Genomic DNA, 22,678 nt, shown 5'->3' with positions numbered 1-22,678 from the left:
AAAAAATTTTTTTTTATTTTCACAGGATTCCTTTTCTGTTCTTTTTGACTTATTTATTTATTTTATTTTATTTTTTATTTTTTTGGCTGTGTTGGGTCTTCGTTTCTATGCGAGGGCTTTCTCTAGTTGTGGCAAGCGGGGGCCACTCTTTATCGCGGTGCGTGGGCCTTTCACTGTCACGGCCTCTCTTGTTGTAGGGCACAGGCTCCAGATGCGCAGGCTCAGTAGTTGTGGCTTACGGGCCCAGCTGCTCCGCGGCATGTGGGATCTTCACAGACCAGGGCTCGAACCCGTGTCCCCTGCATTGGCAGGCAGATTCTCAACCACTGCGCCACCAGGGAAGCCCTTTCCTCATTTTTAAAGGGTTTGATATTTTTACCTGGGACCCCAAAGGATTCTTTTTCTTGAAATCTACTTTATTAGGATATATCTTAGTGTTAGTCATGTACTATGGTGTCTTCTTTCCAGCTGTACATTGAGTTAATTTTTTTTTCTGGAAAGATTTTCTGAGTTGCAGTTGACTTAGCTGACAGGAAAGAGACTGGTGTGGGCATTTTCCCCTTGAGCTGGCTAGCTCAGTCATTAGCGAAACCATTTGTATTCTTTGAAAAAATTTGGAAAGTTGCGAAGCATAGGTAATAGGATGTTTCTAATCAATGTTTGTAGCTGTCCACCATTGGTACTTTCAAAAATTTCATGTGGACAACACTTGCTAGTAAATTAATTTCAATCCCCATTTGAACAACAATGCAATAAATCGTTATTTTCAAGATAGACCATTTGATAAGTGAAAGAAAGTCCATTGTAAGCTTGTAAATAACATATATATATGTGTGTATATATATATATTTTTTTTTTTTTCTAATTTATGAAACTGTCAAAAATCAGACACCACTATTTAAAATCATCAAATAGTTTATTTGAGCTCCATCACATGTAATAATGTGATACTCTGCATTCTCGTTCTGCATAGACAAATGACAGATTTCCTGTTGCTAGTCATTTGTCATCATCGAACTGCACCTGAAATAGAGATTAGGGGAGCTCAGGGTAGCAGAACCAATAGTTGAGTAGAAACTTGTTAGAGGTGATGGTATTAAGACAAGAACAGGTACTTCATGTGTGCACCCTGGAAGCTGGCCCTGCCTAGGAGGCAGAAATGATGGTACTATTAATTAAAACAAAGTTCAGAATGACAGTCTGAGTTTTCTTTTTTCTTTTTTTTGAGAAGGTGATAAATTTTTAACTTTGAACATCTGAATTTAAGATACTGGTGTCAAGCAAAGAGAAACATGGGCTTAGAGCTTAAGAGAGTTCAAACTTGTGCTTTGAGTTACCTGCTCAAAGGTTTCTGTGTCTCAGTTTTTTTTTCATCAGTAACATAGGGAGAATAATTGTGTGTCTACATCATAGGGTTGTTGTGAGGATTAAATGAGTTAATATATATGAAGTGCTTAAAAGAAAGTCTGGCACATAGCAAATGCTGCTTAGGTTTTGGCATTATCCTTATGGTTGTTGCTATTGTTGTTATGGTGACTTGAAGCCATGATAGTGTGTGAAATTCCATCCATGAATAGAAGAGTTTTAAGAAAAGTTCTTTGGATAAAGTCTGGAGTTGAAAGAAGTGATTGTGAAGGAGGTGGGTAAATGAATGGTTTTAAAGTTTGAGAATAATTGCCGGGGTGGGGGTGGGGGGGTGGATTACTGTGTCATGGAAATCAAGGGAGGAAAAAGCAGCAATTCAGTTGTTAAAGGACTTGTTTCTTTGAATGGTTTTAATTTGGAGTGGTTAGGACAGAAGTCTGATTATGTGAAATTAAGAGGTGGGAAGAATGTGGGGGTCGTGGGTGTAGACTTTTCTATTAATAAGTTTAGAAATGAAGGAAAAGTGGTAGCTCGATGGCATGGAAGACCAAGTTAGGGATACTCTCTCCCAGTGAGAAGGCTTTCACTTTCGAGAAGAGTGTTCAGCCCAAGGCCCAAACTGTGCCATCACTCAATGTTTATTGCATGGATGATGAGTTATCTCATTTCACTCCTAACAACACTGCATTATTAGGTCATTTCAGAGGTGAAGAAGTCGAGACAGACACTGAGCCATCCCTCCAGCTTCACTTTGCACCACTTTGAATTTCTTTATGTTTCTTGAATAATACCTTCTGAGTAAATACCACTTCTCAGGAAATGTTATTTCATTCATTGTTAATGGTCCTCAGATTCATGGAACTATTGAGTGATCAGACAATTTAAACTCAAATTTAATTGGCTCCAAAGCTGATATATTTTTACTGCTCAAGGAGTTGGTAAGACGGAAATAATGATGGGAAAAAATGCCAAGGGAGGCAACGATATGAGTGTCTTGTTGAAATGATAGAGGAAATGATGTTCAAGGTGAGCAGTTACGGGGTGGAGGAGAAGGACACAGGATGAGAAAATGATGCTTCTCCCCATAACCGATACAAAGAAAAATGCTGAGTAAGGACACTTGAGAGGTATTGAGGGACTAGATTGGGAAATGAATGAAAATCTGTTCATTGACAGTATGGAAGTGAGAAAGGCTGGAAGGTAGGAGGTTTTGGTTGAGGAGACTACATCAGAATTTGAGATCTGGCTAGAAGCTATTTCAGCTCTATAGTTGAGTGTGTGGTGGGGTCAATCAGAGATTTGGAGTGAAGATAACCATGAAACTAGTGTCTGTGAAAGCAAAAGTCCTCAGAAAGATAGCATTGTAATTTTTGAAAGGAAAACTATTAGGTGGGCATTCATATCATAGTTGAAGTTTAAAGAGCACCATGGAAAAGCAAACTGTAAGAGTTAGGTATATGTCACAGACATCAAAAGAGGGGAAGTGTGATTGTGATTGTCACATGGTTGGAAAGTGTGTTGTTGCCTGTTTTCTTCTCAGTCAGTGAGAAGGATGGCCTGGGAAAAGAAGTGGCCTCTATTAGAATACCTGTCAAATAATGTCAAACTCTGGAGGAACTGAGATGAAAAGTTTGGAAGAGATAGTGATTAAGATTCTGTACTTTTAAGGCAGACACACTTATATTCAAGTACTAGGACTGACATGTGTTAGCTGTGTGACTTGAGCTCTTGTCCCTGCATCTTTAAAGTCTAGTGAACCTATTGGATGAAGCTGTTGAGGGGGAACAGATGAGATATGGCGTGTAAAGCACGTAAAGAGTAAATTTTCAATTAGTATTTTCTATGGTGAGAGACAGCACTGATTTTTCTGGTTAAGAATTTAGGCTGTGGGAGCAGATGTTCTTGATTTGGTATCTTCCCAGTAGTGTACAGTCTGTGAGAATTTAGGAATAGCTACTCCATCCCGCTAACCTTCAGTGAACTCATCTTTTAATGGGGATCATGTTAGTGTGTGTTTAATAAGAATGCCCTGGAAAGGAGAGCATGTAAAAGTATTTAGCATAGTGCCTGGCACAGAACAGGTACTTAATGAGCATTAAAATGTTAGCTGTTATTCTTAATAATAAATAAAAGTAATTCATGATATAAGGCAGAATCAAGGATAGTAATTTTATTTAGACTACTTAGTTTATATTTTGTCAGTCTATAGCTGGCTTTAACTAAAGTAAGTATTAGAATTCATTTTTTAACAGCAAATATTCTTAATTTTCTTTTTGACTTTAGTTCATTGGCAATCCTGGGATTCAGAAATGTGGATTAAAAGTAATTTCTTCTATAGCGCATTTTCCTGATGCATTAGAGGTGTTATCCCTGGAAGATGCTATTGATTCGGTGCTTCACACACTGCAGATGTATCCAGATGACCAAGGTTGGTACAACTGAACTCAGGATTTAGATTTTTATAGGACTTTAGCTGTTGGTTGGACATGTTTAAATTTTTTCTTCAGTTTTGAGATTTAAAACAATAAATTTTGTTTATTTTTTCTTTTTTTTTTTAGAAATTCAGTGTTTGGGTTTAAGTCTTATAGGATGTTTGATTACAAAGAAGAATTTATGCACAGGCACTGGGCATCTGCTGGCAAAAATTCTGATTTCCAGCCTACAACGATTTAAGGATATTGGTGAAATACAGATGAAAGTATGTGCATTATCTTGAAGGGAATTGCGATCTTGTACAGATTTCTCTTTCAGAGCAGCTGGTGTAACTCCCACTTTGCGTTAATGGGTATATTCCAGTTAATTGAAAACCATTTTTATCATTTTGTAGTATTTTAATTATAGTAGATGAAGAGAATTGGATTGAATCTCAAAATATCCTGTTTCATTACTAAATCTCTAAAATTAGTATGTTTATTTGTCATTTATCTTTTCCATGAAAGAGCACAGACTGTGCTAAAGAAATTTCAGCTAGCTGAGCTTTATTTGCTTAGATTTTAGATAAGTAAAAGTTATAATTATTCTGAAGTTTGTCATTCTCTGTGTTTTATTGTTAGCTGCTTACCTAGTAATTTTGCCCCTTGATTTTTTTTCTTTCAGTGAAACAATATTTTAAACATTTTTCATCAAGCAAAATTTAAAATGGGATCTATATTAACTGTCTGTAAGGAATCCAAGATACTGGTTTAAGATTAATTTAGGGGAGATTAAGAAGTAAATTGTTTCAGAGTGTTTTTCTTTTAATGTTAGCAAAACAAATAGTTTCCTTAAGAGTTTCTGCCTTGGTTGTGGTTTTTTAGTAATGGAGTTTACAACTTTCATAAACCAAATATTTTCATAAATGGCAGCCTTCACCAGGAGTGGAAATGCCTAAGCTCTAATCTTTGCACAGACATTATTAGTAAATATGATAATACATGTAAGATTTTAAATTATAAAGTGCTGAACACACAACCAAAAATGTGTTTTAGAACCAAAATGTCTTTTATAAATCTGCTTTTTGTAATGTGCCTCAACCTATGCTGATTAAAGCCAAGGCAGAATTGATTGTAAGTAATCCTAGGGAAAGGAAATTATTTTGTGCAGGTATGAAGCTGTCAGTCAGTATTTATTCATCTAAGCATAAATTTTAGGATTTTTATAGTAGAGGTTGTAAACTATTGACCAGTGGGCTAAATTTGGCTTGTCAACATATTTTATTTGGCCAGTTCAGTGTTTATAAGTTTTTAACTTGAATTATATGCCTTCTATGTATTTGCATTACCTGCTTTGCTATTGCATTCATTTGAGTTTGCAAGGACCTCTGCTCTAGAGGTTAGTGGACCACATGCCGCTCAGACCTGCATAGATTAATACTTTCTCCCGTCAAATGTTAGGAAGCATTTGTAGAAACTCAGCATCTTAAGAGCTCAAAATAATAATTTTAACATTTAGATGATTTCATTAATATATACTAGAAAGATAAAAATTTTTAAAGTTAAGTTGATATTTGGTGAGTTTACCCAAGCTATATAATAGTCAAGTCAGAAGTTCACAACTCTTGGGGTGGTTCTAAAAAGTAATGGTGTACTGATCAGTTCTTTATAAATGATTTGCTACAAGAATGTAAATCTCAGAGTGTCTTTAGAGCTTCTCTCAGATGCACTCAATGTGAATAAAATCTAGGAACTCACATTTGTCTGAGGTTAAAATTTCAGAAGATAGCACAAAAATGTTAGTGGAAATGCTAAGCTATTTAGAGAACCTGATCCGCAATCTTGTAATAAGCAATTCACATCACTGGTCTATTTGGATTTGTGGCACTGCTGACTCTACTATTCTAATCCTGATTAATATCTGGCTTTCAACCTGTAGGTATGGCTTCAGGCAGGGAATGTTTAAAAGGCAGATTTTGGTGTATTAGGTATTTTTCCTGCTTTGCTAGATGATAGTTTGTTAACTAGCATCTTATTCTCTGTGCACCTGCTTATTTCTTAGTAACGAGAGAGCAAGATGTATTTGTTTCATTGTTTCAAGGTTTATAGCTTTACAGTACAAATCTAATAAATACATCTACTTAGCTAAGTGAACATCCAAGGTTTTAAGTACCATATACAGTCTCTCTTTCACATTATTTATTTATTCTTTTTTGTCCACAATTGCTTTGTTATTATTTTTGATCACACTTTCAGGGATTTCAGGCGATCTTGACAGTACTGGAATTGTCAGTGTCTTTTTCCAAGCTGCTGGTGCATCATTCCTTTGATTCAGTAATATTCCATCAGTTGTCCTCCAACATCATGGAGCAAAAGGATCAACAGGTACAATGTTTTTCACCTGTATTCTAACTGTTACACATTTAGCTGACTCTAATCCTCACTTCCATTCTTTTTAGTTTCTAAATCTTTGTTGCAAGTGCTTTGCAAAATTGGCTATGGATGATGAGTTAAAAAGTGTGATGCTAGAGAGAGCATGTGATCAGAATAACAGCATCATGGTTGAATGCTTGCTTCTGTTGGGAGCGGATGCCAATCGAGCAAAAGAAGCAGCTTCTTTAATTTGTCAGGTAGGTAAATATTCAAGGACTCATTTTTGTCTTTTTTTCTGTAATTTGACTCTGCCATTGTATAGCCCTTATCTACATCCTATTATTCTTCACTACACAATTTACCAGTTTATTGAACAATTGCTTGTGATTTGTAGGAGTTTAGATTCACAGAATTTCAGAGGTAATAGGGTCCCTTAGGTGTTATTATCTAATCATTCATTTTACTTTTCTACCTAGCTTGTTAAGTTGATAAATAACTTTTCAAATGTGTCTCCTACTATGCAACTCTGTGCAAATCGTTCTCCAGCCACACACCATACAACACATGGTTTTATCTTGTTTTGATCATCTTTCAGCTATTTTCTCTCTGTTTTCAGTTTCTCTCACTAGAAAATTCTCCCCTCAGGGCTACCACATGTGGCCCTGTAGGCTGTGTACTGCACACTTTGGGGTGCTGTACACATTGACAACCCTGCTGTGGGCCACCCTGCAGTTGTGTGGCACTGGGCCTGCTTCCCTTCTCTCCCTTCCCTCATGCACTGTGCAAACACATCTATCTAATTCTTCTGCTTTGCCTTCGAAATCTAACCCAAATTCCTTGTCCTCAATAAAGCCCTCCCCACACTCCCAGACCTCCATACAAAATAAAGATTTACTTCTTGTGTAAGTCCGTGACAGTTTATGTACACCTCTTTATATTTTGTGAGTTATGTGAAGGTAGAGATGTACAAGGTTCATCTATGTATCATTCAGAATATCTAACTCACTGCTTTACATACAGTATGAATTCGGTACATGTTTATCAGAGTGCATTACATGTTATTTCAAGTTTGTCTTCATTCTATGAATTTTAGCGTTTATAATAGCATTCGGGAAGCACTACATATGTTTTCTGGATACTTAATATTTCCAACAAAGCAATTATGTAGTGATTTAATATTCATTATTAAATAACCAGTGGAATGCTGTGTTTTCCAATAGTTTACTTTTAAAGCCTTACTTTATTTAATTTCCCAGTCACCTATGGATTCGTATCAATTTATCAACTGTAAGATTAAGTTAGTACTAATTAGCAATCTACCTAAAAAGAAACTGAACCTGTAACTCATTTTCATGCACAATTAATTTATGCATTAAAACCAAATACATAATCAAATTATTTAAATTAGTCATATTTCATTTAAGCAAGCAACATTAAAAATAGTTGCTTCTCTGTTATTAAAGATAATTAAATTATTTTCCTCAATAATTTAGTATGTTTTTATTGTGTATCTTTTGTGTGATCTTGAGATCATTGAGTTAATGTTACTTGGATTGAAAAGAAACTTCCCCTTCAGATTTTTCCTAGGGAAACAACATAACTAAAATCACTTGAGTGCAATTACTCTACATTCCCCACAGGGAGTGCTTTCTACTTTTCTCTCAATTTATCCAAATATTTCTATACAAAAGGCTTTTTACCTTATTCTTCTTCCCAAGTTCTTTTGGACTTAATGTACTTATTTATATCTTTTCTTCTTAAAATCAGATGTTTACATCCATGGGTGTATTAAATGTAAAGAATTTATCCTAGTTGTCAGAGATTATTTGTATCTAACAAATAATAAATGTTGATTAAATATTGTGGGTAGATCGATTGAACATACCTTATTTTGTACCAGTGCAAAGTAACATAATCAAGACTATTCATGCACCAATGCTGCATAATTAAGAACTATTCAGAGCAAGGACAGAGAATCTTGTTAGGTTTTCTGAGGTGAATGTAATAATAATGTAATGTACATGATTGGTAGAGAAGAATATGGAGGATTAATATTGGGTGTGAAAATGTATGAATAGAGACCTGAAGATGACTCATCAAGTCATGGTGGGAAGAGCAAGTATAATGAATTGTGAATAAATATAATAGCAGACGCTTCTGTGGTGTTCATTATCACCTGGGCCCTGCTCTGAGCCCTTTACTTAATAAACTCCTCACAACAACCTTAAGAATAAGTCCTAGTATTATCCTATTATGCAGGAGAGGAATTGAGGCTCAGAAAGGTTAAGTAACTTGCCTGAGGACACTCTACAGGTAAGTAGTGGAAAATCTGCCTGCTTTAATCTTTTGTTTACATAACAGATTCATGATAGTGGTGGTGGGGGGAGGGGGTTGTACATTCATTCCTGAATGCTGGTTTGAAATATTAGGATATGATTGTGGGCTGAATTATTTATAAATTAGAATATGAGAGACAAGATAGCAAAGGATAGTAAATTACAGTTTGATTATATTTGAATTATCCTCATTATTAAAATATAAAACTGTGTGTATCTGAGCAGTATTTTTTTTCTTTCTCATGAAGTTGGAATTACTTTCATAATTTTATTTCTTTTGTCTGATACTGTTTCTTATATATTTATCTCTTCATGGCACCATATCCCTGAAATCAGCTTGGATAGCTTGGGTCCCCTGAGGAAAATTCTGCTATAAAATGTATTGAGCATCTTCTCTGTGGAAAGCACAGTGCTAGATAGTCAGTAAAGAATAGAAAAGGAGTTTCCTGTTTCAAAGTGTCTATTGGGAGATGGGGGAGGATAAAACATAAATCACCTTAATACAAGGTAGGCAGTAAATGCCATAATTTAGAGGTAAAAGATTGCTGGTCTCCAAGAGAAGAAATGAGTTTTTTGGCCCCTCCCTTCCTCCCTTCCTTCCTTCCTTCCTTCCTCCCTCCCTCCCCCCCTCCCTCCCTTCCTTCCTTCCTTTAAAATTTCCTGTGGGCCCTTAAAGGATTTTAATAATTTGCTAAATTAAATATATTCCTTAGGCACTGTGCTAGGGTACAGAGGTACAAATTGAATTGCAGTAGCATCCATGCCTTTCATTCTAGTTATAAAGCAGATAAGCATGTCTAGTTCAGTGTGCTAAGTGCTATGTTAAACAAAATGGGATGGGCATCTGGAGGAGGAAGGGTGTGTGTAGCCTGGGAAGTTGATAGCAAGGACTTAATGTGCAAGAGAGTTTAAAACTATTCCTTCAAGAATGAACAACTTTTTACTGGCTGAAGAGCAGAATTAGATATTTGAGGCAAGAGAAATAGCATAAATGAAGGTAATGAGGTTTGCAAAATTTCATGTCGTATTTGGGGGAATGTCCTGGAGCAGAAAGGTTTTAGAAGATTTTAAAATAGGATAATGACCTGATCATATCCAGACTAGAAAAGTACTATAGTGGCTCTGGGGAGAATGGGTTGAAGGTGGGTGATCCTGGAGACTGGTGGGCATTAAGTTGGTGCCATCACACCACAGGACTGTCCCCTCACACCTCTTGGACACACTTTAATTCTGAAGAATTCAGGAATTTTCCCCAACCATCTTGTTCCACCGACCTGGTACCCTGAATCTTAGGGTCTTCTTTCCTTTTATTTTTTAATCCTTAATATTGGGTCATGAAAGGAGCACAGGCTTTGGAGCCAGCAGCTTTGATTTCAAATCCAAGTCTCTAATTGACTAGCTCTAAGGGTTTGGACAAATCACATATTTTTCCTAAATATTCATCTATAAAATGGGGGTAATAATTTTTACGGCATAGGTTTTTAAAAAATAAAGATTGGAGGTCATGTGTTTACAGAAGTTAGCACAGTACCTGGCGTATAATATTTATATTATCTATGACTTTGTTCTTCTAGTTGATAACATCACATTCCATTGCCTTTCAGAAGCTGTTGCTGGGTTGGACCAGTGTGCTATGCTGCAGGTTGCTAAGGCTTCTCTCTGCTTACTATGGTCACTCTAGTTTTTGTAGCAGCTAGCATGCTAACCCACCTTGAGGACATGCTCTGAAAACTTAACATTCAGGGGAAGGTAGGAAACTGGGAGACAAGATATGTTTTTGTGGAAATTAAAATTCTTGTCCTGGAAAACCAGAAGTAAATGATGACTGTCGTTTGCATGTGGCATTAGCAAATTTTATAATATTTATACTCACACTTAGTTATTCTATGTCACAAATGAAGGCAGGGCAGTAGCATTTACTGTGTTAAGGTACTAGTTTCCCAGATATCTTCCAATGAGCAAACAGAAGTCCAAAAGTATGAGAAACGTGTAAATTGTTGGAGCCTCAGGTATTCTGACTTCAAGCCTATGAGTTTTATTTCATATCATGTTGCCTTTTTCATGGTAACTGACTCTCATGTGGCAGATTTATTTGATTTATGCTGCTCTGATATTTGTGGTGCTAATCTTATTTTATTTTCCTAATCTATTTCAAGGATGAGTTTTGCCTTATTTTGTTTCATTCTAAATTTACGGATGTAGGGAAAAATCACTCCAAGTTTGATTATCAGTCTCTTAAAAGGAAAAATGACAGGTTTTTAGTATGCTTACCTTCTCTTTTTCTTTAATAGGTATGTGAGAAAGCGAGCAGTCCCAAACTGGTAGAACTGTTACTGAATAGTGGATCCCGTGAGCAGGATGTACGGAAAGCTCTAACAATCAGCATTGGGAAAGGCGACAGCCAAATCATCAGCTTACTCTTAAAGAGGCTTGCCCTGGATCTGGCCAATAATAGCATCTGCCTTGGAGGATTTTGTATGGGAAAAATTGAACCTTCTTGGCTTGGTCCTCTATTTCCAGATAAGACATCTAATTTAAGAAAAGAGACAAGTAAGGATTAACAGGAAAAGTCTGTACAAGTCTTAATTTTAGTAGTATTTTTAAAAATCACTAATCTTTTAGTTAGTTTTCATTCCAGTTTGGTTCACCTTAAGCCAAAAATATTGTAAAGGCTTGGATATCTTTTTTTTTTTTGTCAAGAAATGCTTGAAACTGACATTATATTTAAGTTCTTTATGAGCCAGCAAATACATATTTTATAAAGATAGAGCAAAACAGTGGGATCTTTCTGTCAGGTTTCTTTTCTTTGTTACATATTTTATTTTTTATTATAAAAATAATCTATGTGCATTTACAAATAGAAAAACATAAGACTCTTAAGGAAGAAAATAACAACTTATTTTTTCACTTATAGGTAATCAATGTAGATTTTTTCCCTAGACTTTTTGTATGCTTACATATGAATTAAAATATGTGCATGGAAACATAAACACATATATACTTTGCATTTTCAAGTTAGTATACTTCGCATTTCACTTAAGGATGTATTTTCAAGTTAATATAGATCTTGTATACATTAAGTACATTGATGACAGTTACCATTAGCATCTATACTAGTGCTTTTCACATAGTAAGTGCTCATTAAATATAGTATAGGCAAATATAAAATTCGGTAAGAAATTATGTTGATAAGCATATGTGGAGACAGGTACTTCACACATTATAGATATGAATTCAAATTGTCCTCTTTTGAGGAAAATTTGGCAATATCCATTAATACTTTAAATGTACACCCATACTTTTTTGACCCAAGAATATGCTGATAGGGATCCATGATACAGGCATTCTTAATGTGCACAAAAATTATGTTCAAGGATGCACATTAAAATATTATTCATAATAACAAAAAATTAGGGAAAAACCTAAGTATTCCCCAAAAGGAACTATTCAAATTAATTATGATATGTTCATGCAGTGGAATGATTTGCATTCATTGGGAGAAAAACATCTAGCAAATCCAAATGTCCAGATATAGAATGCATTCTTTCTTTTTTTTTTTTTTAATAAATTTATTTATTTTTGGCTGCGTTGGGTCTTTGTTGCTGTGCACGGGCTTTCTCTAGTTGTAGCGAGTCGGGGCTACTCTTCATTGCGGTGTGCGGGCTTCTCACTGCGGTGGCTTCTCTTGTTGTGGAGCACAGGCTGTAGGTGCGCAGGCTTCAGTAGTTGTGGCATGCAGGCTCAGCAGTTGTGGCGCCTGGGCTCTAGAGCACAGGCTCAGTAGTTGTGGCACACAGGCTTGGTTGTTCCGCGGCCTGTGGGATCTTTCCGGAACAGGGCTCGAACCTGTGTCCCCTGCATTGGCAGGCGGATTCTTAACCACTGGGCCACCAGGGAAGTCCCTAGAATGCATTCTTAAGGGAAAAAACACTGTTAGAGAACAGTATATTTTTAGTATACTAGTACTGGTGAAAAGACAATTGGGATATGGTAGTCATAAGTGTTCGAATGTGAAAAGACCATGTTGGGAAAAAAAATCCAGAAATGGGTTCCCTGGTTGCCTTTGGGGACCTTGGAAACTAATGAAATATGATTAGAGTCCATGTTTTATCACTTCAATTGGTCTCATGCCAACAACCTGCTTACTTTAATCTTTGATATCTGATGGAGAGGAATTGTGGGCCTTTGGAGAGGTATGAAGAGAGATATACATTCAGGGTATTCTTTTGTTTCTGTATGAAGTTTTTTACAAGTGTTGACAAGTCTTACCTAATTTAAAAAATATAATGTCATTTAATAGATTGGAGGGCATAGCCATACGTTTTTTGACAACTGGTCTGAGTAAAGAACATTTTGAATTCAAAGCTTTAAAACATTTTCCAGGTACTATTTGAGTTACGCACACATGTTGTAATGTGAGTTATGAGAGTAATATTTTAAGAAATTTTCCAGGATATATGTAGGACAATGAGAACTCTGCCAACTTATTTCTTCAATATAGAGCATAATATAAAATGCAGTAAAATAGCAAGAAGAATGTTAAGAATTTTGGAATTTCATCAAATTTCCTAATAGAATGAATCACTCAGCAAATAGTTTATAAAAATAAGAATATCATTTATTATCTTCTGTGTTCTAAGTATTTTGCTAAAAACTTCACATGCATCATATTCTTTAATATTTTCCATAATCCTGTGCTGTGTATGTTGTTGTCTTCACTTCCCAAGTGAGGACACTGACACTCAGGGAGCTTATATAGCTTGCAAGTGACTTGAGCACAGGCCTGTCTGGCTTCAAGGCCCAGACCTCTTTCTGGATCAAGTGTTTCATAAAGGTTCAGTTTTGTCACCAACACCAAAGCTTTGTGTAAATTTTTATGATTTTTAAAAAATTTAAGTTCATTGCCTGCTACTTTATACAGTATCATGATTGCAAAGTGACTTTGAAGTAAGAATAAAAAATTCCCTTAGAAGTAGGAGACTATATAAGGAACTTTGGTATGATATATGTTTATGCTTGTATAATTACTGATTTCTAAAAATAGAACTACCATACGACCCAGCATTCCCACTACTGGTCATATACCCAGAGAGAACCATAATTCAAAAAGAGTCATGTACCACAGTGTTCATTGCAGCACTATTTACAATAGCCAGGACATGGAAGCAACCTAAGTGTCCATTGATAAAGAAGATAAATGGATAAAGAAGATGTGGCACATATATACAATGGGATATTACTCAGCCATAAAAAGAAACGAAATTGAGTTATTTGTAGTGAGGTGGATGGACCTAGAGTCTGTCATACAGAGTGAAGTAAGTCAGAAAGAGAAAAACAAATACTGTATGCTAACACATATATATGGAATCTAAAAAAAATAAGGTTCTGAAGAACCTAGGGGCAGGACAGGAATAAAGACACAGACATAGAGAGCGGACTTGAGGACACGAGGAGGGGGAAGGGTAAGCTGGGACGAAGTGAGAGAATGGCATGGACATATATACACTACCCAGTGTAGAATGGATGGCTGGTGGGAAGCAGCCGCATAGCACAGGGAAATCAGCTCGGTGCTTTGTGACCACTTAGAGGGGTGGGATAGGGAGGGTGGGAGGGAGACACAAGAGGGAGGAGATATGGGGATGTATGTATATATATAGCTGATTCACTTTGTTATAAAGAAGAGACTAACACAACATTGTAAAGCAATTATACTCCAATAAAGATGTTGAAAAAAAAAAAGTTGTTGCTGGTATATCTTTTTATTTTTAGATATAGGATCCACCCTAGCGAGAATGGTGCTCAGATATCAGATGAAAAGTGCTGTGGAAGAAGGAACAGCCTCAGGCAGCAGTGGGAATTTTTCTGAAGAAATACTTGATAAATTTGATGAATGGACCTTCATTCCCGAGTCTTATGTTGACAACGTGTTTGCTCAAAGTGATGACCTGGATAGTGAAGGTAATTATTACTAAACAATAGAGTCTGTTATGTTTTAAAACACTTACCCTCTGGCATGGAACAGTAGAAATTGGGACAAAAATCTGATTTACTTCATTTGGAAAATCTTGAGGAAAACTGTATTCATTAGTGGAAATAGTTAATGCTTACTATTACTTAACTGCTACTTAAGGCAATGAAGAAAATGTATGTCTACACTTTTAAGTGTTATCATACTGCCCATAATCAGTGAGTGGTGGCTATTGCAGTGAAAACACTGACTCAGACTGGAATTGGATTCCATATTCTGTCATTGACCAGATACTTTTGTGGTTTGTGTAAGCCCCTTATCCTTATTAAAGGCAGTGTTGCTAAACTTCCAGGATTATTTATAGGAATTTGGAAAAATGTATGTAAAGTGTCTGGGAGAGTGCTTGCAAATAGAAAGTGCTTAATAAAAAATATTTTTATCATTATTAGAGTTAAAAATAAGATTTTAATAACTCCTGAAATAACAAAAAATTAACATGGCAGGATATTAATGGCAGTGATTAAGGCTGACACTTAACATAATACAGTTTGGTAAAAATGGGGTGAGGTGCTTTTTTATTAAAATAGTATGATTGAAAACTTTGGGTGATAAAGACATTTGAGAGGGCAAAAATAAGGGTTATTCCAAAATCTCATGTCTCAAGTCCAAGCATTTTTTACAACCAACTTTATTGGGACTTCCCTGGTGGTGCAGTGGTTAAGAATCCGCCTGCCAATGCAGGGGAGATGGGTTCGAGCCCTGGTCCAGGAAGATCCCACGTGCCGCAGAGCAACCAAGCCCGTGCGCCACAATTACTGAGCCTGCGCTCTAGAGCCTGCGAGCCATAACTACTGGTCCCATGTGCCACAACTACTGAAGCCCACGCAGCTAGAGCCTGTGCTCTGCAATAAGAGAAGCCACCGCAATGAGAAGCCTGCGCACTGCAACCAAGAGTAGCCCCCGCTCGCCACAACTAGAGAAAGCCCACACGCAGGAATGAAGACCCAATGCAGCCAAAAATAAATAAATAAATAAATAAATAACCCCCCCCAACTTTATTGAGATATACTAATATACCCATTTTAAGTATATGTTTTCATTTATTCATCCATGTAATCATCACCACTATTAAGTTATGCAATGTTTCTATCATCCAAAAAAGTTCCTTTATATGCCTCTTTACAAAAATCGTCCCCCCCACCTTGTCCCTTGGCAACCGCTGATTTGCTTTCTGTCACAATAGATTAAATTAGTATTTTCTCAAGTTTCATATAAATAGGATACAGTATGTCCTTTTTTATGTCTGGCTGTTTTCTGAAGTGGTTATACCATATTATACTCCCACCAGCAATGTATGAAAATTCTAGTTGCTCTGAATCCTCATTACACTATATCACTTAGTATTGTAAGTCAGTTTAATTTTAGCCATTCTAGTGAGGCTCTAGTCCTAGCTTATTTGGGTTCAATTTTCATTTCCCTGAAAACTATTGATATTGAGAATATTTTCATGTTCTTATTGGCCATTCATATATTGATATTTTCTTGGCAAAGTGTCTGTTTAGATCTTTGCTAACTTTTAATTGTGTTGTTGTCTCATGTTACTTTAAGAGTTCTTTTTATATTCTAAGTAGAAGTCCTTTGACAGATATATGAATTACAAATATTTTATTTCATTTATAGCTTGTTTTTTCATTTATTAATGTTATTTTTCAAAGAGCAGAGGTCTTAAATTTTGAAAAGTGCAGTGTTTCATTTTTTTCTTTTCTAGTTTGTGCTTTTTCTATCCCATTTAAGAAATCTTTTCCTATCTCAAATATGTGAATATTTTCTCCTGTGTTTTCTCATAGAAGTGTTAAATTCTTAGCTTTTACATTTAGGTCTGTAATCCATTTTAATTTTGGTATATAGTGTCAGTGAAGAATTGACATTTATTTTTTTCCACATAGATATCCAGTTGTTTTAACATCACTGTTGAATATACTATATTTCCTCATTGAAGTAATGGCATGTTTATCCTATTTAACTGACCATATAGGTGTGCTTCTATTTCTGCATTCTTTTTAAAAAAAATCAAAAAAAAATTTTATTGGAGTATAGTTGATTTACAATGTTGTGTTAGTTTCAGGTGTACAGCAAGGTGAATCAGTTATACATATACATATATCCACTCTTTTTATAGATTCTTTTCCCATATAGGCCATTACAGAGTATTAAGTAGACATACCTGTTCTATACAGTAGGTTCTTTTTAGCTGTCTATTTTATATATAGTACTGTGTATATGTCAATCCCAGTCTCCCAATTTGTCCCTCCCCTCCTTATCCCCTGGTAACCATAAGTTTGTTTTCTACATCTGTGACTCTACTTCTGTTTTGTAAATAAGTTCATTTGTACCCTTTTTTTAGATTCCACATATAAATGATATCATAATATGATATTTGGCTTTCTGTGTCTGACTTATTTTACTCAGTACAACAATCTCTAGGTTCATCCATGTTGCTGCAAATGGCATTATTTTGTTCTTTTTTTTAAGGCTGAGTAATATTCCATTGTATATGTGTACCACATCTTCTTTATCCATTCCTCTGTTGATGGACATTTAGGTTGCTTCCATGTCCTGGCTATTGTAAGTAGTGCTGCAGTGAACATTGGGGTGCATGTATCTTTTCAAATTATGGTTTTCTCCAGGTATATGCTTAGGAGTGGGATTTTATTCTGTGCCATTGATTTAAATCTTTATCCTTATGCCAATGCCATACTGTCTTGATTACTTTAGCTTAATGAAATCTGGTAGTATAAGTTCTCTGGTGGTGTTCTTTTTCAAAATTTTTCTTATTATACTAGGTTGTTTGCATTTCCATATACATTTTGAATCAACTAATTAATTTTATGCTGGGATTTTTTATTAGAATTAAATCTCTATATACATTTACTATAGAATTAATGTATAAATAATGTATTATTGTTATATAATAAAGAATTAACATATAAATAAAAATTTCTTTAGATTAAATCTAGAAATAAATTTGAGGGAACTGGTGTCTTAATAATGAGTCTTCTGACATATAAATGTAGTATTTATTTCTGTGTATTTGTCATTTAAATTTCTCCCACCAATGTTTTGTATTGCATGTTTTTTGATGCTATTGTAAATAGCATTGTTTTTGAATTCCAATTTCCAGTAGTTCATTCACTGCTGGTTTATAGAAATGCAGTTGATTTCTTTGTATGTTAATATATCCTGTGGACTTGCAAAACTCATGAGTTCTAACAGCTTTTTGTTGACTCCACATATTTTTCTACGTTCACAATAATGCCATTTGCTAATAAAGACGGATTTACTTCTTCCTTTTAACCTGTATATCTTTTTTTTCTTCTTCTTCTTTTTCGTGTCTTATTACACTGGCTAGGACCTCCAGTACTATGCTGAATAGAAGTAGTAAAAGTAGGCATTGTTCCCTGGCTTCCAAACTTAGGAGGAAAGCATTCAGTCTCTCATCATTAAGTATGATGTTATATGTAGTTTTTTCTTTTCTTTTTTTAATAGATATCCTTCATCAGGTTTAGGAAACTTGTTTCTAGTAATTATTTGCTGAGACTTTTTATCATAATGGGTGTTGGAAAATGCTTTTCTGCATCTGTTGAAATGGGAATATTTTCTCCCTTTATTCTGTTATTTAGTTAATTACATTGATTGATTTTCTAATGTTAAACCAAACTTGCTTTTCTGGGGTAAATCTTACTGGATTATGGTGTATTATCCTTTTAATATATTATTTGATTTGATTTTCTAAAATTTTGTTAAGGATATTGCATCTATGAGGGATATTGGTCTGTAGTTTTGTTTTGTTGTAACTATGAGAGTATGCTAACCTCGTGAAATGAATTGGAAAGTGCTCCTGACTCCACTGTTTTCTGAAAGAATTTGTGTAGGAGAGGTCTTAAATGTTTAATAGGATTCATGAGTAAAGCCTTGTAGGTTAGGAGTACTTTTCAGTGGGGGGGGGGAGGCTTTTAAATTATAAATATAATAACTTTAATAAATTTATGGTTCTTTTGATTTTTCTGTTACTTCTTTTGTCAGTTTTTGTAATTTGAAATGTTCAAGGAATTTGTCCACTTTACATAAGTTGCCAAATTTATTGTTTATTATTATTTATAATAATTCTATTATTGTCCTGTTAATGTTTGTAAGATCATTAGTGATATCTGATCTTTAATTCTTGACACTGATATTTTTTGTCTTTCCTTTTTTCCTTCTTCAGTCTAGCTCAAGGTTGATCAATTTTATCGATCTTTTCAAAGAATCAGGTTTTTGTTTCATTGACTTTCTGTATTGATTGTCCATTTTATTTTTCATTGATTTTTGCTTTTTCTTTTCTTTCTTTTTCTTTTTCTTTTTTTTTTACTTATTTAGATTTTGACTCTTATTTTATAGATTCTTAACATGGAAGCTTAGAACACTGATTTTTAGAGCTTTCTAATTTTATAATATAAACATTTAAGACCATGCAGATCCTTCTGAACACCATTTTAGCTGCATCCCACAACTTTTATATATTCTGTTTACATTCATTTTTGAAATTTTCTAGTTTCCTTTGTGATTTTTTGACTCATGAGTTATTTAGAAGAGTGTTGTTTATTTTCCAAATACTTGGACATTTTTCCACATAGCTTTCTCTTATTGGTTTCAAATTTCATTTTGCTGTGGTTAAAGAACCTACTCTGATGATTTCTGTCCTTTTACATTTATTGAGACATGCTTTGTGGACTACTGTGTGGTCTATCTTGGTGAATGTTTCATGTGCAATTAAAAAATGTATTTGGTTGTTGTTGGGTGAAATTGGGTCAACTTGTTTGATAGTGTTTTTCAGGTCTTCTATATCTTTACTGATTTTTTTTCTCTACTTGTTATATTTAAGAACAAAATGTTGAGATTGTAATTATCAAGTTCTTAATTTTCCTTTTCATTTTATAAGTTTATGCTTTGTGTATTTTGAAGCTCTGTTATTGGGTGCACATACATTAAATACTATACTTTTTTTTGATGACTTAAACTCCTTATATTGATCCAAGTTTGCATCTAGTATCATTTCCTTCCTCCTGAAGAACTCCCTTTTACATTTCTTCTAGTGCACAGCTATAGGAAATCCCTATGCAGATTACTGGAGCTCTTTTTCCATGACTCTCTCCTGGAACTCCCAGCTAAGTTAGTCTCCATGAACACTGATCTCCATTTCCTCATCTCAGGAAAGCCATTGGGCTTTGTTTAAATTCCTTCTCATTGTGCCTATGGCCCTTAAATTGCCTCCAGGCAGAATGCCAGGGTGATCATAAGGTTCACATAATTTGTTTCCCTTCTTTCAGGGATTACACAGTCCTGTACTCTCTGCAGCCCAATGTCTGAAACCAGTTGTTTAAAAAAATTTGTCCAATTTTCTAGTTGTTTGTTGTGGGGAGGTTAAGTTCAGTGTTTGTTACACCATCATGAATAAAGAAGAATTCTCTTTAAGTATTTTTAAATAAAGGAAAACATCAGAAATGCTAACGTAAAAATAATTGATTTTTGGATTTGTAAATTTTATAATTTGTTTTGACACAATTAATTCTTTATGCTTCTAAGATAAAAAGTGATAGAATTTAAAATCTCATGAGTTCTTAAAAATGGCTCTACATTATTTATCCTTAAAATATGACTAATATTCATCCTTATTTTCTTGAAAATCCATAATTTTAAAAGTAATTCTCTTCTCTCTCAAAACAATATTGCCACTAAACTCATTGTGTTTATTTTAATGTCATTTCATAAATGAAACTATAAAATATTTAATTCAAACAGAGATGTACTCAAAATTACTGAATGTTAAGTAATTCAGTGTGATTCCAATATTTAAAACAAGATTCGAAAATTTTCTAAGCAAAATTCAGAGAACCAGAAAGGAATAACATTGGTCAGATTTATGTATAAACTTTCTCTGCTTCCTGAACATGAATGTATTTATTGTAGCACTTGTAACTATTTTTTTACTTGGCTCTTTCCTGCTGTACTATGAGCTCATATGAGGCCTGGATTATTTTTCCTGCTTATCTTTATCCTGCACTTACTCAGTGTCTAGTCTGTGAGAGCCATTCAGTAAATATTTGTGGATGAAGAATAATGTAGTTGAATTTGAAAATGACAAGCTGACATAGTTTATCATTTCTATTTTAAAGATGTTATGAAAGGAATTGGGCAATTTCCATTCATGAAAATGTGTTTAATGTTTTGTGATTGAACTACTATGCTAATCCTAATCATTTTATGATCCTAATCATCTTATGATTAGGTCAGCTTTTCTTACTTGCCTCTATGTTATTGTTTAAAAATAGGAAGTGAAGGCTCATTTCTTGTGAAAAAGAAATCAAATTCAATTAGCGTAGGAGAATTTTACCGAGATCCTGCCTTGCAGCGTTGCTCACCAAATTTGCAAAGACATTCCAATTCATTGGTAAGTTATATTGTAAAAACTGCAGTTAAATATTGTATATTTTTTTTGACATTCTTTCGATAACTGAAATTGTGTGCCAAAGCTAGGAGCTATTGGTGCAGAAATTCCCTAATGTGAGAAAACTCTCCCTTTTTCTATATATACACGTGTGTGTGTCCGTGCACGTATGCTATTTTAAACTTACATTTGTAGACTTTTGAGCATGTTTGGGGCATATAGGTGCTCTGTACACTTTAAAATGGTTTTACTCTTTTTTCTTTTTAGAGCTTCATGTCTATGGAGCCCAGACTAGGTCTGTGTCTTATGGTATGGCTTGGTCCCACGAAAACTTTAGCTAGTAATCTTATAGTGACTCCTAAAGAAACCAGATAGGAAAATGTTCTCTTTGCTCCAAAAAATGATGGTAATTTTATTATAAATATTTAATAGGGACCCATTTTTGATCATGAAGATTTACTGAAGAGAAAAAGAAAAATATTGACTTCAGATGATTCACTCAGTAAGTATTTGAATGTAATCACAAGTAAATAGATATTTTGAGCAGAATACAGCACTTTGATAAATTTCCTCTGATTATGCAAATTTTCTTGATGCCAATTTCACATAACCTTCAAATTATATTTACCTAATGATTCCATAGACTGTAGAAAAATGAAATTCAATTATAGGTTTAAAAATTTAGCCTTATGATGTTATACAGGCCACTTTTAATCCTTCCTACTGTGTTCCTGAAATGTAAATAATACCCTCACCAATGCCACTCTTGATGTTCTTCTTCAGGTCTGTTGTTTTTTTACACTACTTATACCACCTGATTAAATATTTATTATTTACTCTGTATCTCTGTCACTGTAATGTAAGTTCCATAGTTTGCTTTTCTGTTGAATTTCCAGTGCCTTGAAGAGAGCCTGACAGTAGTAGGTGATCCATAAACGTTTACCATATGAACTTAAATTACTTGCTTATATTTCCATTGTTTGTTTGTTTTTGACAAAAGGAGCATCAAAATTCCAATCACATATGAGGCATTCAGAGAGCATTTCTTCCCTGGCTTCTGAGAGAGAATATATTACATCTTTAGACCTTTCAGCAAATGAACTAAGAGATATTGATGCCCTGAGCCAGAAATCCTGTATAAGTGGTCATTTGGAGCATCTTGAAAAGCTGGAACTTCACCAGAATGCACTCGCGAGCTTTCCACAACAACTATGTGAAGTAAGTTTAATTTATCCTTATAATTCTCAGGATATTTGAAGAGCTTTTACATTTATATCTAACTTGCATGCTTAAATCTTTAAAAGGAACGTTCTGTTTTTGTGTCATTGGACAATAATTCCCCCATTCTTCTGGTTGTCATACAAATATCTTAGTCTGTGTGGTATTCCAGAAGCATCTTTGGGGGCAGGTAATGGAAATGGAAATGTGATTAAAAAGGAATTCGAGGTTCTGTCCTGATGCTACATGGTAAGTATTAAAGTCTAGCAAGGCTATGTGTTGATTATGCCTTCAATTATTTAATTCTAGTAGGACAACTTAAACTGTTTAAATTAGGTTAGACCTGGTTTGGCGGTCCTGGCTCTGCTCAGCTACCAACTGTGTGACAGTAAGAACATATTACTCCAACTGCTGTAGACCCTAATTTTCTTATCTGCAAAATACAGAGGCTCAACTAAACTATCCATAAAGCGTTGAGTTTCAAAATTATGTGCAGCTTAAAAATTGATTTTTATGCTCAAAG

The 22,678-nt window shown here is 34.7% G+C and overlaps 1 protein-coding gene across 13 annotated transcripts in view; it reads left to right on the top strand.

The window, feature by feature from the left end:
- The window catches only part of LRRK2 (leucine rich repeat kinase 2), a 145,744-nt gene that overhangs the window by 54,239 nt on the left and 68,827 nt on the right, over positions 1-22,678 (top strand). For 11 of the 13 annotated variants that reach the window (XR_014252805.1, XR_014252806.1, XM_082422516.1 and 8 more), the window contains 9 exons: positions 3,649-3,793; positions 3,924-4,063; positions 6,033-6,161; positions 6,236-6,406; positions 10,777-11,035; positions 14,255-14,443; positions 20,822-20,940; positions 21,370-21,439; positions 21,938-22,155. Coding sequence is in view for 11 of the 13 variants with exons in the window: in XM_082422516.1 (XP_082278642.1) it covers positions 3,649-3,793; positions 3,924-4,063; positions 6,033-6,161; positions 6,236-6,406; positions 10,777-11,035; positions 14,255-14,443; positions 20,822-20,940; positions 21,370-21,439; positions 21,938-22,155 (1,440 nt within the window). In the remaining 2 variants the exon portion in view is untranslated. The remainder of the gene's footprint in view (positions 1-3,648; positions 3,794-3,923; positions 4,064-6,032; positions 6,162-6,235; positions 6,407-10,776; positions 11,036-14,254; positions 14,444-20,821; positions 20,941-21,369; positions 21,440-21,937; positions 22,156-22,678) is intronic. The other 2 variants (XM_082422517.1, XM_082422518.1) reach the window with 2 other exon arrangements.

The sequence above is a fragment of the Balaenoptera physalus genome (assembly GCF_965194825.1).
Source record: "Balaenoptera physalus genome assembly, chromosome: 13".
NCBI classification, from domain to species: Eukaryota; Metazoa; Chordata; class Mammalia; order Artiodactyla; family Balaenopteridae; genus Balaenoptera; species Balaenoptera physalus.
This window is presented reverse-complemented; position numbering and strand designations above follow the sequence as displayed.